Source organism: Geotrypetes seraphini, chromosome 5, assembly GCF_902459505.1.
Source record: "Geotrypetes seraphini chromosome 5, aGeoSer1.1, whole genome shotgun sequence".
Taxonomy (NCBI): Eukaryota; Metazoa; Chordata; class Amphibia; order Gymnophiona; family Dermophiidae; genus Geotrypetes; species Geotrypetes seraphini.
Window position 1 is genome coordinate 132343215 of NC_047088.1, and position 20465 is coordinate 132363679.

At 45.9% G+C, this 20465-nt stretch overlaps 1 protein-coding gene across 5 annotated transcripts in view; it reads left to right on the top strand.

Annotated features, from left to right (window-relative positions):
• Positions 1-331: 331 nt before the first annotated feature.
• Positions 332-20465, top strand: part of IQCA1 (IQ motif containing with AAA domain 1) — a 1056753-nt gene continuing 1036619 nt past the window's right edge. For all 5 annotated transcript variants that reach the window (XM_033944078.1, XM_033944080.1, XM_033944079.1 and 2 more), the window contains exon 1: positions 332-758. In XM_033944078.1, the coding sequence (XP_033799969.1) occupies positions 748-758 (11 nt within the window). In that variant the 5' untranslated portion in view covers positions 332-747. The remainder of the gene's footprint in view (positions 759-20465) is intronic.

The window sequence follows — 20465 nt, forward strand, 5'->3', positions numbered from 1 at the left end:
TTAAAACTTAGAAACATCAAGATTTTTATCCAGCAAATTTTAAAGTGCAAACATCTCTAGCGTTAACTATACGTAGTACACAAAACACCACTGTAACCTCAATCCAAACATCTTTAAAATGTGTTTGTTTTTTTACATTGTTTAGTTTGAAATACATAGTTAACAGCTTCAGGCCTGCACCACCAAGCCCTCCAGCTACTGTCACCGTTGTTAGGAACAGGATGTTCCTTAGTAACAATAGCTTGGAGGCAGTACGCAGGCGCGGCGTCTAGTTGCTAACAGCGCTTGGTGCATAAGGAAGTGTTGAGAGTGTGAAACACTGTATCTAGGGGCAGCATCTAGGACTAGGGAGCAGTGAATGAGGAGCTACAGAGCCTGGCTAATTTCAGCCAGGGACTGCACAGAAACCAATGAAAACCCAAAGAAATCGTGTGCTCCAGGAGGATCGTGAGGACTGTGCTATTCATACTGATTGCTTAGTATTGAAAGCGTGTCGGTGAGACAGCAGCTTCATGATTCTCCCCATTCCTAGGTGGTGGAGATCTACGTGAAAGAAGCATGCCAGAATGAAGGACGTAGCAACACCTCGTTTATTTCCAATAAAAGCCAGCAGGTAGTTGCTCAAGTAATTGCTGAAGCACTTTTGATACCTTAAGAAGAGGGATTGGGCTCTTAATCCAACTCCTGAAATCAGATTTTTTAGTTTTATCTACTGAATGTGAAATTTTTAAACCTGAATGCAGAAGTATGTCTAATAGGTAAGTAGAGCCATGCCTGGTGCAAGCATGCTTGTGGAATTTTTTTTTTGTTGGTGGAGGGATGGTAGCTAAAAGAAACATGTTATATTGAAATACTTGCTAAAGTTATATGATGGCTCTTGGGGGCAATCTCTCCAAATCGGTTAATTCTGCATATGCAGTAATAGCAATGAACCTCACTCCCAATTCAGGGCACATGGAGTACAGTCCAGTTTCCTGCCAAGGCTTGCTGTAGTGCTTGTATTGTGCCAAGATGACTAAGGATCAATACATACGCACTGGGATGTGTTATAATGTTAACTTTTGTTGGTTTGCACTATATTAAGGGTATCTTATTGGTGACAGAATTGTACAGGGGGAGTAGGAAGAAAGTAATAATTTTCTCTTGGGCCAATGCTCAATATCTAACATGACACTAGAGCTGACTAGTGCTAGTATTAATCTGCACAGAACATTGGGAGAGCTACAGTGAATGAAAATTAGTGCAAATTATATTTACATGTAGTCAAACGGATGTAAATGAGGTGATGCTATTCCCTCCCAGTGCTCAGCGCACAAGCAAATCCTGCCCTTACTGCTGGAAACCTAACTCCAGCTCAGAGCTGGCGTTATAAGGTGCTGGAATAGAGGATTTCTAAATATTTTCAGTTTAAAATCTGCTGGTTATGATTTATTTCAGAAGTGGAAGGAAGCCCATACAAGCCTCTAATTGCTGGTAGTGAAAAACAAATGTGTACAGGTCCGAGCAAACCATAATGTTACAGCACATATTGGTGCCTATTTTCTGTACTTAGGAGGGGTTGCTGAAAAGTTCTCAGCCCAACCAACTTCCTAAATTCTGAGTATTATTTTGTTACATTAGCTGAAAAATGTTATTTTATTTTGCAAAGTGCCAGTTTGCGGAATCGTAATGCAGTGTTTTGACATTGTTTCAGGTCATTGATTGAACCGTGTCAATAAAAAATGTGGAATTTGGAAGTGTGGAACTCTGAACTATCATGAAGTTCCTATTCCTGCAGAAGAAAACTCCAAAGGAAATTCATAAATGTATGATGCAAACATTGAGTGACAAATGCCCATCTTACTTCACAGTGAAGAAGTGGTGTGCAAACTTTCAGCATGGAGATTTCGAGACTAAAGATGCAGCAAGGTCTGGCAGGCCTGAAATGGTGTGAACTCTTGAAATTGTTGACCATGCCTATGACCTGATTGTTGCAGATCGGTGAATATCAGCTAAAACAATTGCTGAGACAGTACGGATATCCAGGGAACATGTTGGGTGTATAATCCACAAGCAGCTGGGTATGCAGAAGCTATAAGCCAAGTGGGTGACGAAATGACGAAAAATGACATTGAGTAGACACTTCTAAGTTGATTTTCAGCAAACTGGTGCCAGCTTTTTGGTGCAACTAGTTACTGTTGATGAAACGTGGTAACACCACTATAATACTGAGACAAAACAACAGTCCATTCAATGGTGACACTCAGGTTCTCCAAGGCCAAGGAAATTTAAGACCCAAAAGTAAGCAGGAAAGGTTAGGGCCACACTGTTTTGTGATTAGGAAGTTGTTGTAATGACTGACTATCTTCCAAGGGGCCAAACAGTTAATGCAGAATACTGCTGTAACATGCTGTGATGATTAAAGGAGGCATTAAAAGAAAAAAGGAGAGGGAAGCTGTGGAAAGGAGTTCTCTTTTTGCAAGACAATGTACTTGCTCACAAGACTGGCAAAACAATGATGTTTTGACGCAGTTGGGGTTTCAATGCATAGACCGGGGGTCGGCAACCTGCGGCTCCAGAGCCGCATGCGGCTCTTTTCCACCTTTGCTGCGGCTCCGGTAGTGTGTCACGCAGGCATGCAGTTACAAGTCCGGCGTCGCGGCGGGAAATAGCCATGCTGAGCAGTGAGCTCAGCACATACACAGATGAAAGCCTTGCTTGCTGATTGGTCCGGCGGCCCCGCCCCGCCGTGCCGCCGGACCAATCAGCAAGCAAGGCTTTCATCTGTGTAGTGCTGAGCTCACTGCTCAGCATGGCTATTTCCCGCCGCGACGCCTGAAAAAGAAATCATCCTGGCCGGGGTCGGTGTCATGCTCCGGAGATCTACAGCCTTCCTATCTCCCTCTCCCTTCTACCTGCTTCCGGCCACATCCCCTGCTCCGCGGCTCTCTTCGGCAACTCAGCAGCAGCTTCTGACGTCGGGGCCTACCCTCTGCGAGTCCCGCTTGTTTCAACTTCCTTTTTCCACAAAGGCGGGACTCGTAGAGGGAAGGCCTCGATGTCGGCAGCTTGTCTTGATCACTGCTGCTGACGAGTTGCTGAAGAGAGCCGCGAGCAGGAGGGTGTTGCCAGGTGCAGGTAGAAGGGAGAGGGCCAGATGCAGGACTCGTGGGTGAGGGAGGAGAAGAGAGAGAGAAAGAGAGAGGGGAGGGAAACAAAAGGAAATATTTCATACTGGGCTGGGCCGGAGTGGAGGGAGGGTGGAAAGATTCTGGCTACAGGGTGCAGTAACAAAGGAAAAGGGGGGAAAGCTGAAAATGGAGATAGTGACACAAAGAAGAGAAAGAGTAAGCAGGACCTACTGAATAAGGATAGAGGGGACTTGAAGAGGAGGTGAAATAGAGACATAGAAGTAATGCTGAAAAAGTGTGTGAGGGGAGATAAAGACATTGAAAGGGCAAATGGTGAACATGGGGTAAAGACAAGGACAGAGACAAATGAAGATTCTGAAAAAATGATGAGATAGGGATATAGGTGAGATGGACACAAAGAAGGGTGATGCTGGAAAATAGGTGGAATGGTAATTCTGACAGACACAGAAGGGAAATGCTGGATCAAGGAGAGATGGGGCTCAGGCTGGATGGAATGAGGAGAAATGCCTTGTTGGCCCGGAACTTCCTCTCCTACGTCAGAATTTACGTCAGGGAGCGGAATGTTGGTCAGCGCAACACTTCTGCAGGGAAAGCTTGGGACGGTGGTGGCTTGGGGGCTGTTCCCCGATTGCGGTGGCAGCAAACCGAGTGGCTTGGGGGACGGCACGGAGACAGAAAGAAGGGGGAACAGGGAGACAAAGAAAAAGTTGGGGGAGAGAATGAGGTCCGGAGGAGAGGAAACATACAGGAGGCTGGAAGAAAGGAAGAAAGATTGGATGCACAGTCAGAAGAAGAAAGTGCAACCAGAGACTCATGAAATCACCAAATAGCAAAGGTAGGAAAAATGATTTTATTTTCAATTTAGTGATCCTGTATATAGCATTAAGATAAGAAACAATATATGCAGTGTTAGATTTGTTTTATAATGGTTTTGCGGCTCCAAGTTTTTTTTTTCTTTTCGAAAACGGGTCCAAGTGGCTCTTTATGTCTTAAAGGTTGCAGACCCCTGGCATAGACCATCTACCCTTGCTCTATCTGAATATTTTATGTTTCCAATCCTTAAAAAGAGTTTGAAAGGGTGACAATTAATTTTGTGATTTAGAGGTGATTGCAGTAGCGGAACAGTATTTCAGTGACCAGACATCAGAATAATTTTTGGAAGGGTTACAGAAACTTCAGACACGATGTGCTAAGTGTGTTGAACTTAAGGGTGAATATGTAGAATAACTTCTGGAGGCTGTTAGGGGAAAACACCTTCCAGGGATTCAAAACAAAGTTAGACAAGTTCCTGCTGAACATGATCGGGCGCTGGTAGGGCTAGTCTTGGTTAGGATGCTGGTCTTTGACCTGAGGGCCGCCGCGTGAGCGGACTGCTGGGCATGATGGACCACTGGTCTGACACAGCAGCGGCAATTCTTATGTTCTTAACTTGTAAGTTTAATGGCTCCATGTCATTCCCTTCTTTGCTGGACTGAGAACTTTTCAGCACTCCCTCATAAATATAAGCCTTTCAAATGAAATTTAAAAAAAAGGAAAATATAAAAAACCCCAAGAAAAGGAGTGCAGAAAGGACTACAGGATGAAACTGAAAGAAGCCAAGAGAGAGATAAGTCTGGCGAAAGCACAGGTGGAAGAACAAATGGCTAAAAATGTAAAAAAGGGAGTCAAACATTTTTTCAGAAATATTAGTGAAAGGAAGAAGATGAAAAATGGAATTGCTAAACTAAAAGATGCTGGGAACCAATATGTGGAGAGTGATGAGGAAAAAGCAAATGTGCTAAACAAATACTTCTGTTCTGTGTTCACAGAAGAAAATCCTGGAGAAGGACCGAGGTTGTCTGGCAAAGTTACATTAGAAAATGGAGTAGATTCTGTGCCATTCACGGAGGAGAGTGTTTATGAGCAACATGAAAAACTGAAGGTGGACAAACTGATGGGACCAGACGGGATCCATCCCAGGATACTGAGGGAGCTCAGAGAGGTTCTGGCGGGTCCTATTAAAGACTTATTCAACAAATCTCTGGAGACGGGAGTGGTTCCCGTGAATTGGAGGAGAGCGGATGTGGTCCCTATTCACAAAAGTGGTCACAGGGATGAAGTGGGAAACTACAGGCCGGTGAGCCTCACTTCGGTTGTTGGAAAAATAATGGAAGTGTTGCTGAAAGAAAGGATAGTGTACTTCTTGAATCTAATGGGTTACAGGATCCGAGGCCACACGGCTTTACAAAAGGTAAATCGTTTCAAACGAACCTGATTTAAATTTTTGATTGGGTGACCAGAGAGCTGGATTGAGGACATATACTAGATGTAATTTACTTAGATTTCAGCAAAGCCTTTGATACAGTTCCTCATAGGAGGCTGTTGAACAAACTTGAAGAGCTGAAGTTAGGACCCAAATTGGTGAATTGGGTTAGAAACTGGCTGTCGGACAGACGCTAGAGGGTGGTGGTTAATGGAAGTCGCTCGGAGGAAGGAAAAGTAAGTAGTGGAGTCCCTCAGGGTTTGGTGCTGGGGCCGATCCTGTTATGTTTGTGAGTGACATTGCTGAAGGGTTAGAAGGAAAAGTGTGTCTTTTTGCAGATGATACCAAGATTTAAAACAGAATAGACACCGAAGAGGGTGTGGAAAATATGAAAAAGGATCTGCAAAAGTTAGAGGAATGGTTTAATGCCTGGCAATTAAAATTCAATGCAAAGAAATGCAGAGCAATGCATTTAGGGATTAATAATCGGAAGGAACCGTATATGCTGGAAGGTGAGAAGCTGGTATGCACGAATGGGGAGAGGGACCTTGGGGTGATAGTGTCTGAAGATCTAAAGGCAAAAAAACAGTGTGATAAGGCGGTGGTTGCTGCCAGAAGGATGCTGGGCTGTATAAAGAGAGGCATAGCCAGTAGAAGGAAGAAGGTGTTGATGCCCCTGTACAGGTCATTGGTGAGGCCCCACTTGGAGTATTGTGTTCAATTTTGGAGACCGTAACTGGCGAAGGACGTAAGAAGACTTGAAGCGGTCCAGAGGAGAGTGACAAAAATGATAGGAGGCTTTCACCAGAAGACGTATGAGGAGAGACTGGAAGCCCTGAATATGTATACCTTAGAGCAGGGGTCTCAAAGTCCCTCCTTTGGGCCGCAATCCAGTCGGGTTTTCTGGATTTCCCCAGTGAATATGCATGAGATCTATGTGCATGCACTGCTTTCAATGCATATTCATTGGGGAAATCCTGAAAACCCGACTGAATTGCAGCCCTCAAGGAGGGACTTTGAGATCCCTGCCCTAGAAGTAAGGAGGGACAGGGGAGATATGATTCAGACATTCAAATACTTGAAGGGTATTAACGTAGAACAAAATCTTTTCCAGAGAAGGTAAAATTAGAGGACATAATTTGAGGTTGAGGGGTGGTAGATTCAACAGCAATGTTAGGAAATTCTACTTTACGGAGAGGGTGGTGGATGCCTGGAATGTGCTCCTGAGAGAGGTAGTGGAGAGGAAAATGGTGACTGAGTTCAAAGAAGCGTGGGATGAACACAGAGGATCTAGAATCAGAAAATAATATTAAATATTGAACTAAGGACAGTACTGGGCTGACAGTCTGTGTCTTTATATGGCCGTTTGGGGGAGGATGGGCTAGAGAGGGCTTCAGTGGCTGGGAGGATGTAGATGGGCTGGAGTAGGTTTTGACGGAGATTTCGGCAGTTGTAACCCAAGCACAGTACCGGGTAGAGCTTTGGGTTGTTGCCCAGAAATAGCTAAGAAGAAAAAATTTAAATTGAATCAGGTTGGGCAGACTGGATGGACCATTCGGGTCTTTATCTGCCGTCATCTACTATGTTACTGTGAAAAGCTTGCATTTAAAGGCACAGAAGAATGGCACTGATGTGTGCTTCACTTCCTGGTTTGTCACTCAGTATGTGCACAAGAGTTTCCTTTTTAAAGATGCTTTTAATCTTTAAATTATGTTCAAATTTTACATTAGTTTTTTTTTTTTCTTAGGCTTCCACTTTTACCTCCCTAATGTTCTTTCCATTTATGGCTCTCTTCTGTGCTTTAAAATATTGAATTGTAGTTCTGCCCCTACTTACCTTTTGTATTTATTAGTCTGTAAGTCTGTCGGTCTAACCCATTATTTTAAATTTTAAACGATATGTTTAAATACATGCTTTATTTAAAAAAATTAATGTTGTATTTCACTTAGTAAAACTAAATAAGCGATTCATCAAACAAAAATAAAACTTGAAACACAAGATAGTGCCAGTGGCAGAGCCAAACCTGACATTTTGGGCAGGCCCAGAGCTAATATGGGTGGCACTATTTATATAGGTATGAGTAGTATTTCTTGATATAAGAACATAAGCATCGCCTGTGCCGAGACAGACCACAGGTCTATCATGCCCAGCAGTCCGCTCCCGCGGCGGCCCCCCTGGTCAATGACCTGTAAGTGATCTAATGTTCCAAAGCATTTTGTACTGTATAGTAACCCTCTAATGGTACCCTTCAATCCCCTTTTCCTTCAGGTACTCGTCCAATCCCATTTTGAAACCCAAAATTGTACTCTGCTCTACCACCTCTTCTGGAAGCGAATTCCAGGTGTCCACCACCCTCTGAGTGAAGAAGAACTTCCTAGCATTTGTTCTGAATCTGTCTCCCTTCAATTTTTTGGAGTGCCCTCTAGTTTTTGTTGCTCCCGCCAGTCTGAAGAATCTGTCCCTCTCTACCTTCTCTATAACCATCATAATCTTGTAAGTTTCTATCATATCCCCTCTAAGTCTCCGCTTTTCCAGGGAAAACAGTCCCAGCTTCTCCAGCCTCTCAGCATATGGAAGATTCTCCATGCCCTTTATCATTTTTGTTGCTCTTCTCTGGACCCTCTCGAGTGTCACCATATCCTTTTTAAGGTATGGCGGCCAGTATTAATTAATGCCTTACAGTGCACTTGATGGATTTCTACAGCTATCCTGTATCAACATAAACTTAAAATAAACTTAATGGAAACACCAACATTTTTATATTTAGCTTTCTGGTTAAATTTAAAAGAGACTTATCTAATCTACCATTACATTAGGGCCATTCAAAAAGTATCAGATCTTTATTCATAAAAAATACTTTTATTCAGCTACAACAATTTTATACTAATCTCCTTCAAAGTAGTCCCCATGTACTAGAACATAAGAACATAAGTAGTGCCTCTGCTGGGTCAGACCACAGGTCCATCACGCCCAGCAGTCCGCTCCCGCGGCGGCCCAACAGGTCGTGACCTGTCTGAATCACCCCTTGGTTTCTCATCGAAGTCCTATCTTCCCATCAAATTCTTGACCCTTTGTCCCTGCACCCCTTTCAGTACCCTACGATCCCTTTGTCCCTCAGGAATCTGTCCAATCCCTGTTTGAATCCCTGTACTGTATTCTGCCTGATCACTTCCTCCGGGAGTGCATTCCATGTGTCCACGACCCTTTGGGTGAAGAAAAACTTCCTTGCATTTGTCTTGAACCTATCCCCCTTCAGTTTCTCCGAGTGCCCCCTCGTACCCGTTGTCCCTCTCAGTCTGAAGAACCTGTCCCTATCCACCCTCTCTATGCCTCTCAGGATTTTGAAGGTCTCTATCATATCTCCCCTGAGCCTCCTCTTTTCCAGAGAGAAGAGACCCAGCTTATCCAGCCTCTCAGCGTATGGGCAGTTTTCTAGCCCTCTTACCAGCTTCGTTGCTCTTCTTTGGACTCTCTCAAGCACCGCCATGTCCTTCTTGAGGTGCGGCGACCAATACTGAATGCAGTATTCCAGATGCGGGCGCACCATCGCCCGATATAGTGGCATGATGACTTCCCGCATCCTGGTTGTGATACCCTTCTTTATGATGCCCAGCATCCTGTTGGCTTTTTTCGCCGCTGCTGCACACTGTGCGGATGGCTTCATTGATGCATCCACTAGCACACCCAAGTCTCTCTCAAGTCCGCTGTCTCCCAGCAGTGCCCCCCCCATTTTGTAGTTGAACAACGGGTTCTTATTTCCTATATGCATGACCTTGCATTTCTCAACGTTAAAGCGCATTTGCCATTTGTTTGCCCAGTCTTCCAGTTTGTCCAGGTCCCTTTGTAGGTCCTCACACTCCTCCCTGGTCCTAACTCTTCCGCAGAGTTTGGTATCGTCCGCAAATTTTATAACCTCGCATTTTGCCTCTGTTTCCAGGTCATTGATAAATATGTTGAAGAGTAGCGGCCCCAGCACCGATCCCTGTGGCACACCGCTCGTGACTCCCCGCCAGTCTGAGTATTGGCCCTTCACTCCGACCCTCTGCAGTCTACCTGACAGCCAGTGCTTGATCCATCTGTGTACATCCCCGCCCACCCCGTGGTTCCACAGCTTCTTAAGCAGCCTTTCATGTGGCACCTTATCAAAAGCCTTTTGAAAATCGAGGTAAATGATGTCCATGGGTTCCCCTTTGTCCACCTGACTGCTTATTCCCTCAAAGAAGTACAGTAGGTTCGTAAGGCATGACCTTCCCTTACAGAATCCGTGCTGGCTTGTTCGCAGTAAGTCATTTTTCTCGATGTGTTCGCAAATGTTGTCCTTGATCATCGCTTCCACCATCTTCCCTATAACTGAAGTCAGGCTCACCGGCCTGTAGTTTCCGGGGTCACCCCTCGATCCCTTCTTAAAGATAGGTGTGACATTCGCCAGTTTCCAGTCCTCTGGCACCTCTCCTGTTCTCAGGGACAGGTTGCAAACATGCTGCATTGTGCCTGCTATTTCCTGTCTTAGTTCCTTTAGAACCCTTGGGTGGATACCGTCCGGTCCCGGTGATTTGCCGCTTTTTAGCCTGTCTATCTGTTTGAGGACATCCTCCAGACTTACCTCTATATGCTCCAATCTTTCGGCCTGTTCCCCCCTCATGAGCTCCTTTGAGTCCAGTATATTGGATGTGTCTTCGCACGTGAAGACCGACGAGAAGAACATGTTCAACCTCTCAGCTACCTCTTTATCCTCCTTAATCACTCCTTTCCTATCCCCATCATCCAACGGCCCCACCTCCTCTCTCGCTGGTTGCTTCCCCTTTACGTAACTGAAGAATGACTTGAAGTTTTTCGCCTCCCTGGCCAGCCCCTCCTCGTATTCCCTTTTTGCTTTTCTAACCTCTCGGTGACATTCCTTTTGGCAATTCCTGTGCTTCTGGTGATTTTCCTCCGTTGAGTCCTTTTTCCATCTCCGGAAGGACACTTTCTTGTCACTTATTGCCCTCTTTACTTCAGTTGTCATCCAAACCGGGCTTTTTGACCGCTTGTTTTTACAGCCTTTCCTGAAACTGGGGATGTACAGGTTTTGTGCTTCCTGAATAGGGTCCAGGCGCTTCCTACAGTCTCCATCCTAAAGCTGTTCTTGAGCTTCCTCCCCACCATTTCCCTCATGGCAACATAGTTCCCTTTCCTGAAGTTGAGCGCAGTAGATGCGGTCCTCCTCACTATGGGTGTCCCTCTTTCTAAGGTGAATCTGATTGCGTTGTGATCACTGTTACCTAGTGGTCCTCCCACTTCTACCCCTCTTGCAGGCCCCCCTAATCCGTTAAGGATGAGGTCAAGAGTAGTTCCCCCTCGCGTCGGTTCCTTGACTAGTTGTTCCATGAAGCAGTCCTTCACAGCTTCTACGAATTCCGTTTCCCTGGTGCAGTTGGAGTGACCCGTACTCCAGTCTATCCCCGGGTAGTTGAAGTCCCCCATCACTGTTACATTTCCAGTACTGCATTCCTGCTTCAGTTCCGCTTCCAAGTCGTGTCCAACTGCATCCGGCGTACCAGGTGGACGATAATACAGCCCCAGTTTTATGTCTGCACCTTTGGTTCCCGGCAGTTTGACCCATAGTGATTCCAGCCCCTCTGCCTTTGTCGCCGTATCCATCCTGACCGAGTAGATAGAGTCCTTTATGTATAGTGCTATGCCTCCCCCCTTCTTGTGGGTCCTGTCCCTCCTGTAGAGCTTGTACCCTGGCAACGCCACGTCCCATTGATTGTCCTCTGTCCACCAAGTTTCCGTAATTCCAATTACATCCAGGTCCTCCCCTTTGGCCATGACTTCCAGTTCACCCATCTTGGCCCTGAGGCTTCTTGCATTCGTGTATAAGCACTGTAGGTCCCGGCGTTTGTCCCCCACCTCTGCTTTTACCTGGACCTCCTTCCCTTGAGTTTCGGGCTGTTCACCCGTTAACTGTGCCTCTGCTTTACCCTCATCCTTTACCCTTGCAAATTTATGCCTCCTCGTGTCCCCTCCCCCACCCTTCCCCGCTTTTCCTCGGGAATTTCCTGCCCCCTCCCTTGTTCTTGTCCCCTGGGCCTTGGTTTGATCCCTCTTACCTTGTGGCTCCTCCTTATTGCCTTCTGCTTGCATTTTGGTTCCACCCCGCCCCCCTGAATCCCCCTGCCACTTAAGTCCCTCACAGCAAGTTGCTGTTACCTGGTGCTTCCCTCGCTGTCTGATCTCGAGCTCCATCGGTTCCCCGTCCTCTTCCCTGTAGTTGTCTTCCCGTTCAGCATCCTTTCTGGATACCGTTGTCCGAAGCGTCATCAGGTCTGCTGTCGGCTTTCCCCCTCTCCTTAGTTTAAAGCCCTCTCGATCTCCTTCTTCATGTTGGTTGCCAGTATTCTTGTTCCCACCGTGCTCAGGTGCAGGCCGTCCCGCCTGTAGAGCTTGCTCTTTCCCCAGAAGGACGACCAGTTCCTCACAAAGTGGAAGCCCTCATCTTCGCACCATTTTCTCAGCCACGCATTCACATCCTGGAGCTCGGCCTGCCTCCTTGCATCTGCCCTCGGGACCGGCAGGATCTCCGAGAAGGCTATCCTCTGTGTCCTCCGTTTCAGCTTCCTTCCCAGGATCCTGAACTGGTCCGTTAGCGCAGGCATGCTGAAGTTCCTCCGACTAACATCATTTGTTCCGACGTGGATAATTACTGCTGTCTCTGTTTCGGCTCCGTCCAGGATCCTCTCGATTCTGTCGGCGATGTCCTTTGTCTTGGCCCCTGGGAGACATGTCACTAGCCGGTCCTCTCTCCCTCCGGCCACATGACTGTCCACCTCCCTCAGGATCGAGTCTCCTATAACAATTGCAGTCTTCCCCTTTCTCAGTAGCCTCCTCTGCCTCAGGTCCGTATCCTTGGTGTATCTTGGTGCTCCTCCCTCGGGGTCCTGGTTCGCCTCGGCCCCCTCTGTTTGTTCGGCCTCTCCACTGGGTCCATCCTCCGGTGGGTTGTGGCTCTCATCATCTAGGGATGCCTGTCCGTGATGCTGCTGGTCCTTCTCCTCCACCCTCCTGTAGGCTTCTTTGATGTATCTCTCAAGGTCCCTCACCTGATCCTCGATGGAGCTTGCTGTGTCTGGTTCCTCAGACGCCTGGCCTGGCTCTTCTAGGGCGTCACACATTTCTTCCAACGGTTCTGCTAGTGTCAGAAGCAGCGCTGGAAGGCCTCTTTTGAGATTGCTCGCAACTGGTCCATCGCATTCTGCATGATGTCTTCTCTTGACTGAAATCTGGTCCCTTTCAGGGGCATTTTCAGCTTGGGGAAAATCCAGAAGTCACAAGGAGCCATGTTGAGAAAGTAGGGAGCCTGAGGAATCACAGGTGTGTTGTTTTGGCCAGAAATCTCTGTATCAAATGTGAAGAATGGGCAGGTGCGTTATCGTGATGGAGCTATCAATTGCCCGCTGCCCACAGGTCTGCCGTTTGCGTCTCACAGCGTTACAAAGGTGAAGCAGAACCTCTTGGTAGTACCCCTTGGTGATGAACTATGCCACTGGAGTCAAAGAAGACAGTCAGCATGACTTGACATTTACTGCTGACCTGCTTTGCTTTTTTTGGCCATGGGGATGTTGAATGCTCCATTGTGATGACATCAACTTGGTTTCTGGGTCATACCTATAAACCCAGGACTCATTGCCAGTGATCACTGTGCTGAGGAAGTTGGGATCGCTATTTATAGTCTCCAGCATGTCTTGTGTGATCTCCAAACAGAGTTGCTTCTGCTCGATCGTTAGCAGCTTTTGCACAAACTTCGCTGAAATTCTCCTGAAGCCTAAATACTCAGTCAAAATGGAATGAACGGATCCAACGCTGATGCTTGCCTCGTCTGCAAGTTCTCTGATCGTGATTCCATGATTCTGCATCATCAGGGTCCTCACTTGGTCAATGACGATCTCATTTCTGGATGTTGAGGGCCAAACTGTTAGAATATCAACATCATATATGCATTTTAGAAAGCTATTAAAAAGCCATCTGTTCTCAAAATTCTTGTAATCCCTTCAAAGCAGCATACTGATGTAAAACTATTGTTAACTCGTTGATGCCAATATTCTATCTATTATAGCTCACTGACAATGGTCAGCCCATCTCTTTTGTAAACCACATAGAATCGAAAGGCTTTTGCAGTATATATAAAAATTTATGTTGTATATATAAAAATTTATGTGCTTCACTCTCCACTGATATGCGGACATCTTTGAAGCGGTTGTACTACTCCTTTATCTGTGTGGTGTCCATTGCTTCATCCCCGAAGGCCTGTTGAAGCTTGTGGATCGTTTCCACTTGGGAATTGCCAAGCTTTACACAAAATTTAATGCAGTAGTGTTGTTCAACTTTTTCTATCATTTTGTCAAAAACGAAAATCCAACGGCATTCACTTACACTTCCTCACTCATCAGCGGTCTGCTGGCGACTGACAGCTTCTGTAGGCGAGAAAAAATTCAAGCATGCGCATTAGGGTCACATACATACATACATACATACACCAAACCACGCCTCCCTAGCTTTATTTGTTTATGCAAGAAAAATTAAGGTCTGATACTTTTTGAATGGCCTTTGTATACTAAAATATAGGCTGAGATTTTTAGGCCCCAAAAATGGGGGTCTCAGTTTAAATGCGGGTCCTCAGGTCTGCATGCTCCCCCATCCCCCACCCGGACCCATTGTAGGCTTCCCAGAAGCCCTGGTGGTCCAGCGGACTGCTGGGACAAAAGCAATCCTTTCACGCGTCCTATCCTGGCCAACTTAACCACCCCGACTCTCTCCCAGACCCATTGCAGTCCTCCTAAGGGCCTGATTAAGCCTTGTTGGTCCAGCGGTGAGCTGGGACAGGAGCAATCTTATCGCGTCCTTTCCCAGCAAACTGTTAACCACCCCATCTTTCTCCTGCCTCCCGGATCTCTCTACAACATACCTTTGAACTCTGTTAATCTAGCGGTGAAGCGGGGTGGGAATTATCTTTGCTTGCTCTTGCCCCCTGCAGAACCACGATCAAAAGGCTGCTGCAAGTTCCCAGGGCAGTCTTGTGAGACTGCGAGAATTTGCGAGAGTGCTACAGTAACATCCAGCAACCATTTCTGATTGTAGCTCTGCACGGGAGTGGGCATCCCTACTGCCAGGGGGAGGGGGGTACATGTGTGGCAGGAGAGAGTGGGCATCCCTCCAGCTGCTGGGGAGGGGCTGTCGGGGGGTTGTTTTATGGCAGCAGCGGGAGTAAGTAGGCATTACTCCTGCTGCTGGGTGTGTATGTGTCGGATGGGTTGCTTTGACAATGACGGGAGGGAGTGGGCATCCCTTCCTCTACTGGGCGTATGTGTGTGTGTTGGATGGGTTGCTTTAAGGCGTGTGTGTGTGTGTGTATATATATATATATATATATATATATCCTATATAATAAAATGCTAAGCGTGCATGTACACTCTTACCGCCGTGTTCCCTGATCCCTGATCTTTGGGCTGTGGCCAGCAAGAGTGCGCATGCACGCTAAAGCACATGAAAGGTGGTGCGGAGCGGCGGCTGCCGGGAGGAGGGCTTCGAGCCGCTGAGGGTCGGGCGCTGCTCCCGTTAGGATCGCGGACGGAAGATAGATTTGGCCATAGCTAAGTAAGTAGGGAGGGGGCCGCGCGCGCACAATCGATATGGGCTGAGAGGATCTTCTTTTTTTTCCTCACATAAAGGCTTCTCTTTTCAACGCCAACCTCCTCGGATCGCTGTTTACTCGCTGCGTCTCAGGCCCTGTTGCTGCCGCTGCAGTTACACAAAGGCGGGTTCATATTCACCTCGATTTGTGTGTGTGTGGGGAGGTTGTTCTCATGCTTTTGCGAGCCCAACCTGATGTGTGTTTTCCCGTTTTAATAAATTTTACTTGGGAGAGGAGGGAATTCAAAAGCAATTTTCAAGTGCTAGAAATAGAATATTACTAATGCTGGACAGGGAAGTGGAGTGGGGAGGGAAATGCTGGGGTCTGGGGGAGGGGGGGGTAAAAATGGGTTTGGAGCTGGGGCTGAAAATAGGGGACATGTGAGGGAAGGAGTCTTTACTAGCACCCGTTAATGTAACGGCCTAAAACACTAGTCTAATATAATAAAATGCTAAGCCGCGCAAGCGCACTCAAAAGTTGTGTTCCCTGAACCGTTGCGGAAACACAACTGTGCATGTGCGGCCCCGGCTGCTGCGGCGGCTTTCAAATAAAAAAAAAAAAGTTACACAGCTGCCGCGGCCTTCCTCACCCCCGCCTCTCACTGTGCATGGAACTGGCTCCTCTCTCGAACTGCACCAGGATCGAGAGAGGAGCTTTCAACGACGAAGAAGCTGCAGTTGGGGCAGTTGGGGCCTCCCCCGCCACGCACAACCCGCTCCCTCTCTTGCAGCTCAGGCACCACAGAAGCTGCGAAATCTACTGAGCGTGAAAGCGCGCAACCCGGTCCCCACGTCTGCCTACCCTTCCCCCAACACAGCACATTTTCCCCCCCTCTCCAGAACGAATCGATAAATGGAGCCAGCCCGCCCTCCGCAACAGACCAGACGAGTCCTTTGCCGCTCACCACCCTTCCCTTGCTGCTGACACGACTACCTACCCGGCGATTTAAGCAGCGTGTGCAGCAGTCTTCACACGCTGCTTCAGGCCCTTCTACTGCCCTGATTTGCTCTGCCGCGTCTCTGATGATGTCATTAGGGATGTGCCAGAGTAAATCAGGGCAGTAGAAGAACCCGAAGCAGCGTGTGAAGACTGCTGCACAGGCTGCTTGAATCGCCGAGTTCGTAATCGGGTACGCGGGAAGGGAAGGGGGGGCGCAAGGACTCTATCCAAGTAAATAAAAAAACTCTGGGGAGAACGGCAGAGACCTGCTCTGTACTAACTCCCGTGGACAGGGGGAGCAGGAAGAGGTGATGATGGACAGGGGGGGGGGGGGAAGGAAGGGAGGCCTATTGTTGGACAGGGGGAGCAGGAAGAGGTGCTGATGGACAGGGGGGGAATGAAGGGAGGCCTACTGCTGGACAGAGGGAGCAGGAAGAGGTGCTGATGGACAGGGGGGGAAATGAAGGGAGGCCTACTGCTGGACAGGGGGAACAGGAAGAGGTGCTGATGGACAGGGGGGAGGTAAAACAAAGGGAGAAGGGCTGCTGCTGGATAAGGGGAGCAGTGAAGGGGTGGTGGTGGACAGGGCGGAAATATGAAGGGAGGCCTAATGCTGAACAGGGGGAGCAGGAAGAGGTGCTGATGGACAGGGGGAAAAATGAAGGGAGGCCTACTGCTGGACAGGGGGAGCAGGAAGAGATACTGATGGACAGGGGGGAAAAATGAAGGGAGGCCTACTGCTGGACAGGGGGAGCAGGAAGAGATGCTGATGGATGGGGGGGGAAATGAAGGGAGGCCTACTGCTGGACAGAGGGTGCAGGAAGAGGTGATGATGGACAGAGGGGAGGTAAAACAAAGGGAGAAGGGCTGCTGCTGGATAAGGGGAGCAGTGAAGGGGTGGTGGTGGACACAGGGGAGGTAAAAAGAAGGGAGAATGGACAGGAAAAAGTGGCTAAGGAGACAGAGAGAGAAAGAAATAAAGATAGACACACATATATTCTAGCACCCGAGGGAGGAAAATGCTGCATAGGGAAGTAGGGAGGGGGGAAATGCTGATGCACAAGGAAATGGAGGGGGAGGGAATGCTGATATGGCTACTGTACAGGAAAGTGGACAAGGGGAGATAAATGCTGCATAGGGGGCAGAAAGAGAGACAAATAGAAAGACAAATAATAGGAGGGAGGGAGACAGAAAGAAAAGAAGAAAGACACAAGGGCAGGGAGTGAGACAGAAAGAAAGAAAGACAGACATACATATATTCTAGCACCCGTTAATGTAACGGGCTTAAAGACTAGTATATATATAATGTAAGTTTATTAGCAATAGACAAAAGTCAGCTTTCATGAAACAACAAAGTACAGAACAAAAACTGCAGACCATGTGCAAGATGTAGGCACTGTTTATTACAATATTAATGCAGTATGGTAAATATACTACCTTATTACCAACCAGTGGACCCAACACGGTCCGTGTTTCGGACAACACCTTCCTCAGGGGTCCTAATAAACATAAATAATGATACAATAGTATTAAACATATGATTTAACTACATATGTGCCAATGGTGTTCAAGTGATGGTGTAATTGTAACAAAATGAGGATGTGAATATAAAACAAAATTACAAAATTGCAAGGAAAAAAAGTGAAGTGATGTTATAATGAAATAACCATGTGAACTAAGTAAAAAGAAAAAGAATGATTATTACAGACGTAAACGTGAAAGAGACTGAAGAAATGATCAGAAAGTGAAAAAAATACTGTGATAACCAAAATGAATGTGATAATAAAACAAAATGTGATAAATGCAAAAAGGTAGATAAATGAAGAAAGAAAGAAAAAGAGAAGAGAAAAGTGACGTAGTGACTGAAAAATAGTGATACAAGTATATAATGAATAAGTACAGCAAAAACATAACAACATACCGTGGTGGATAAGTTATATACAAACCGCATTGACCAAATCAAACTAATATGTAAAAAAAACATAGAGCCAAATAAAAAACACATAGTACATTAAAATACAAGTCATCACATAGTACAATAAAATACCTAAGCAGCAAATCATAAGGATTATAAAACAAATAATAAAACAACCATGAGATGTTACAAATATTACACAATATTTTAAAAAAATCATTTATTAGAAAGAATAAAATGTAATAAAATGAAATAAAATATGCCAAAAAAGGCATACAAAGACCTTATATTGATCAAAACATCAATATGAGTCTAATATAATAGACAGCAGTATGTATTTCTTACAATGCATTAAAAAAGGGGGCATTAAAAGGCCTGACCTTAGTGAATGCAATGATATGGGTCTAAAATGAGAAAACTGTAGTTTAAATTATAAAGATATACAATCGATTAATGCTACAACATAGGTGTGAAATAAGGGACTGCAGTGTAAATTAAAAAGGTATGTTAAAACAATGCATTACAAAAGGAAGGAAGTATGTGCATAAGTGGCCGGTAATCAAGGGATAAAAAGTCGATTAGTGCGGTTATAAACTGGCTGGTCTTTCCAGAGCGGTAACCTGGTTATAATGTAATGACTAGTTACAAACATGAATGTAAATGAATAATAGAGCTTTGCTGTCTCAATAAAATAATGAATAACATAAAAATGAATCAAATAATTCATAGAAGATGCAAAAATACAAAGAGAGCCTGTAATGAATGATCAAAGATCAGGATCCACGGACAATATTGCCTCGATTAAGCTGATAACAAAAAAACCAGAGGTGCATAGAAAACCCATAACCAATGATCTAAGGGCCAGACCGATCGATATTGGCTGAGAGGATCTTCTTTTTTTTCCTCACATAAAGGCTTCTCTTTTCAACGCCAACCTCCTCAGATCGCTGTTCACTCGCTGCGTCTCAGGCCCTGGTGCTGCCGCTGCAGTTACACAAAGGCGGGTTCATATGCGCCTCGATTTGTGTGTGTGTGTGTGGGGGGGGAGGTTGTTCTCACGCTTTTGCGGGCCCAGCCTGATGTGTGTTTTCCCTTTTTAATACATTTTACTTGGGAGAGGAGGGAATTCAAAAGCAATTTTCAAGCGCTAGAAATAGAATATTACTAATGCTGGACAGGGAAGTGGAGTGGGGAGGGAAAGCTGGGGGCTGGGGGAGGAGGGGGTAAAAATGGGTTTGGAGCTGGGACTGAAAATAGGGGACATGTGAGGGAAGGAGGCTTTACTAGCACCCGTTAATGTAACAGCCTAAAACACTAGTATATATATAATGTAAGTTTATTAGCACTAGACAAAAGTCAGCTTTCATGAAACAACAAAGTACAGCACATTGAGCCAATGGTAACATACAGAATGGCCTGCTCTGATATGTATCCATCCTAAAGTTAAGTCAGCCGGTATGCCACTTATGTACTTTTAGTTCAATAGCCTAGAGCCCTACCTAGTTACAAATTACATACTCCCTTTCTATTGGTTTGTCACATTTATAATTTCTTTTTTTTTAGTTCAAAATTTTTATTGAATTTTGAAAAAATACAAACAGTGATCAGCAATAAGGTGCAAAATGTTACAGACAAAAGATGCAATGATATCACCCAGTGTCAAATCTGACTTCTCTCTATTTTCCCTGATAATTCATTCTTAATACTAAGGTCCATAATTTCTGAGAATAGGCCCCCTCCCTTCCTGAGCTTGATTGTTGATTGTCAGCATTTCTGATACTTTTTGGTAGGACACTTTGTTTTGGTTTGTCTTCTGGAAAGTCCCGAAATGCTGTTACTGTTAGCAGATATTTGCCAGTTACTGGGGCAAAGATAAACCTTTTACATAATCATATTGTCTCGTGTTGACAGGGAGAGATATGATTATTCAGAAACTAGAATTCAATAGCACAATATCTACATTACATTACATTACATTACATTAGTGATTTATCCCAGGACAAGCAGGCAGCATATTCCCACACATGGGTGACGTCACCGACGGAGCCCCGCAACGGACAGCCTCGAAAGCAAACTTGCTTGAAGATCTCGATCTTTCAAGTACTGTACCACGCATGCGTGCGTGCCTTCCTGCCCAAACTAGGGGGCGCATCTCTTGAGAGAATCCTCAGTTCGTTATTTTCCGCGGAGACAAGAAGACACGTTTGTCTTCGGCTCTGCAGCGATATTGCCTTCTCTTCACCGCGGCTGTTTCTTTTTTTCAGAAAAGTTCGGTCGCTGTGCTCTTGTTCTTTATTTCTCCTTTACAAAAAAAATAAAATAATATATTTTCTTTTCTTTTCTAGTCGCTAGTCCGGCCGGTGAGCCTTGGGCCTAGGCCCAATTGCTCCTTCCGTTCGACACGGACTTTATTTTTTCTATGTCCCGGCCTCTCACCGGGTTTAAACGTTGTCGCCAGTGCAATCGTGTGATTTCGGTCACCGATCCTCACAGGGGGGCATTTTTGGGAGATAGCAGACTAGAGAGAGACTTGGGTGTGCTGGTGGATGCATCACTGAAGCCATCTGC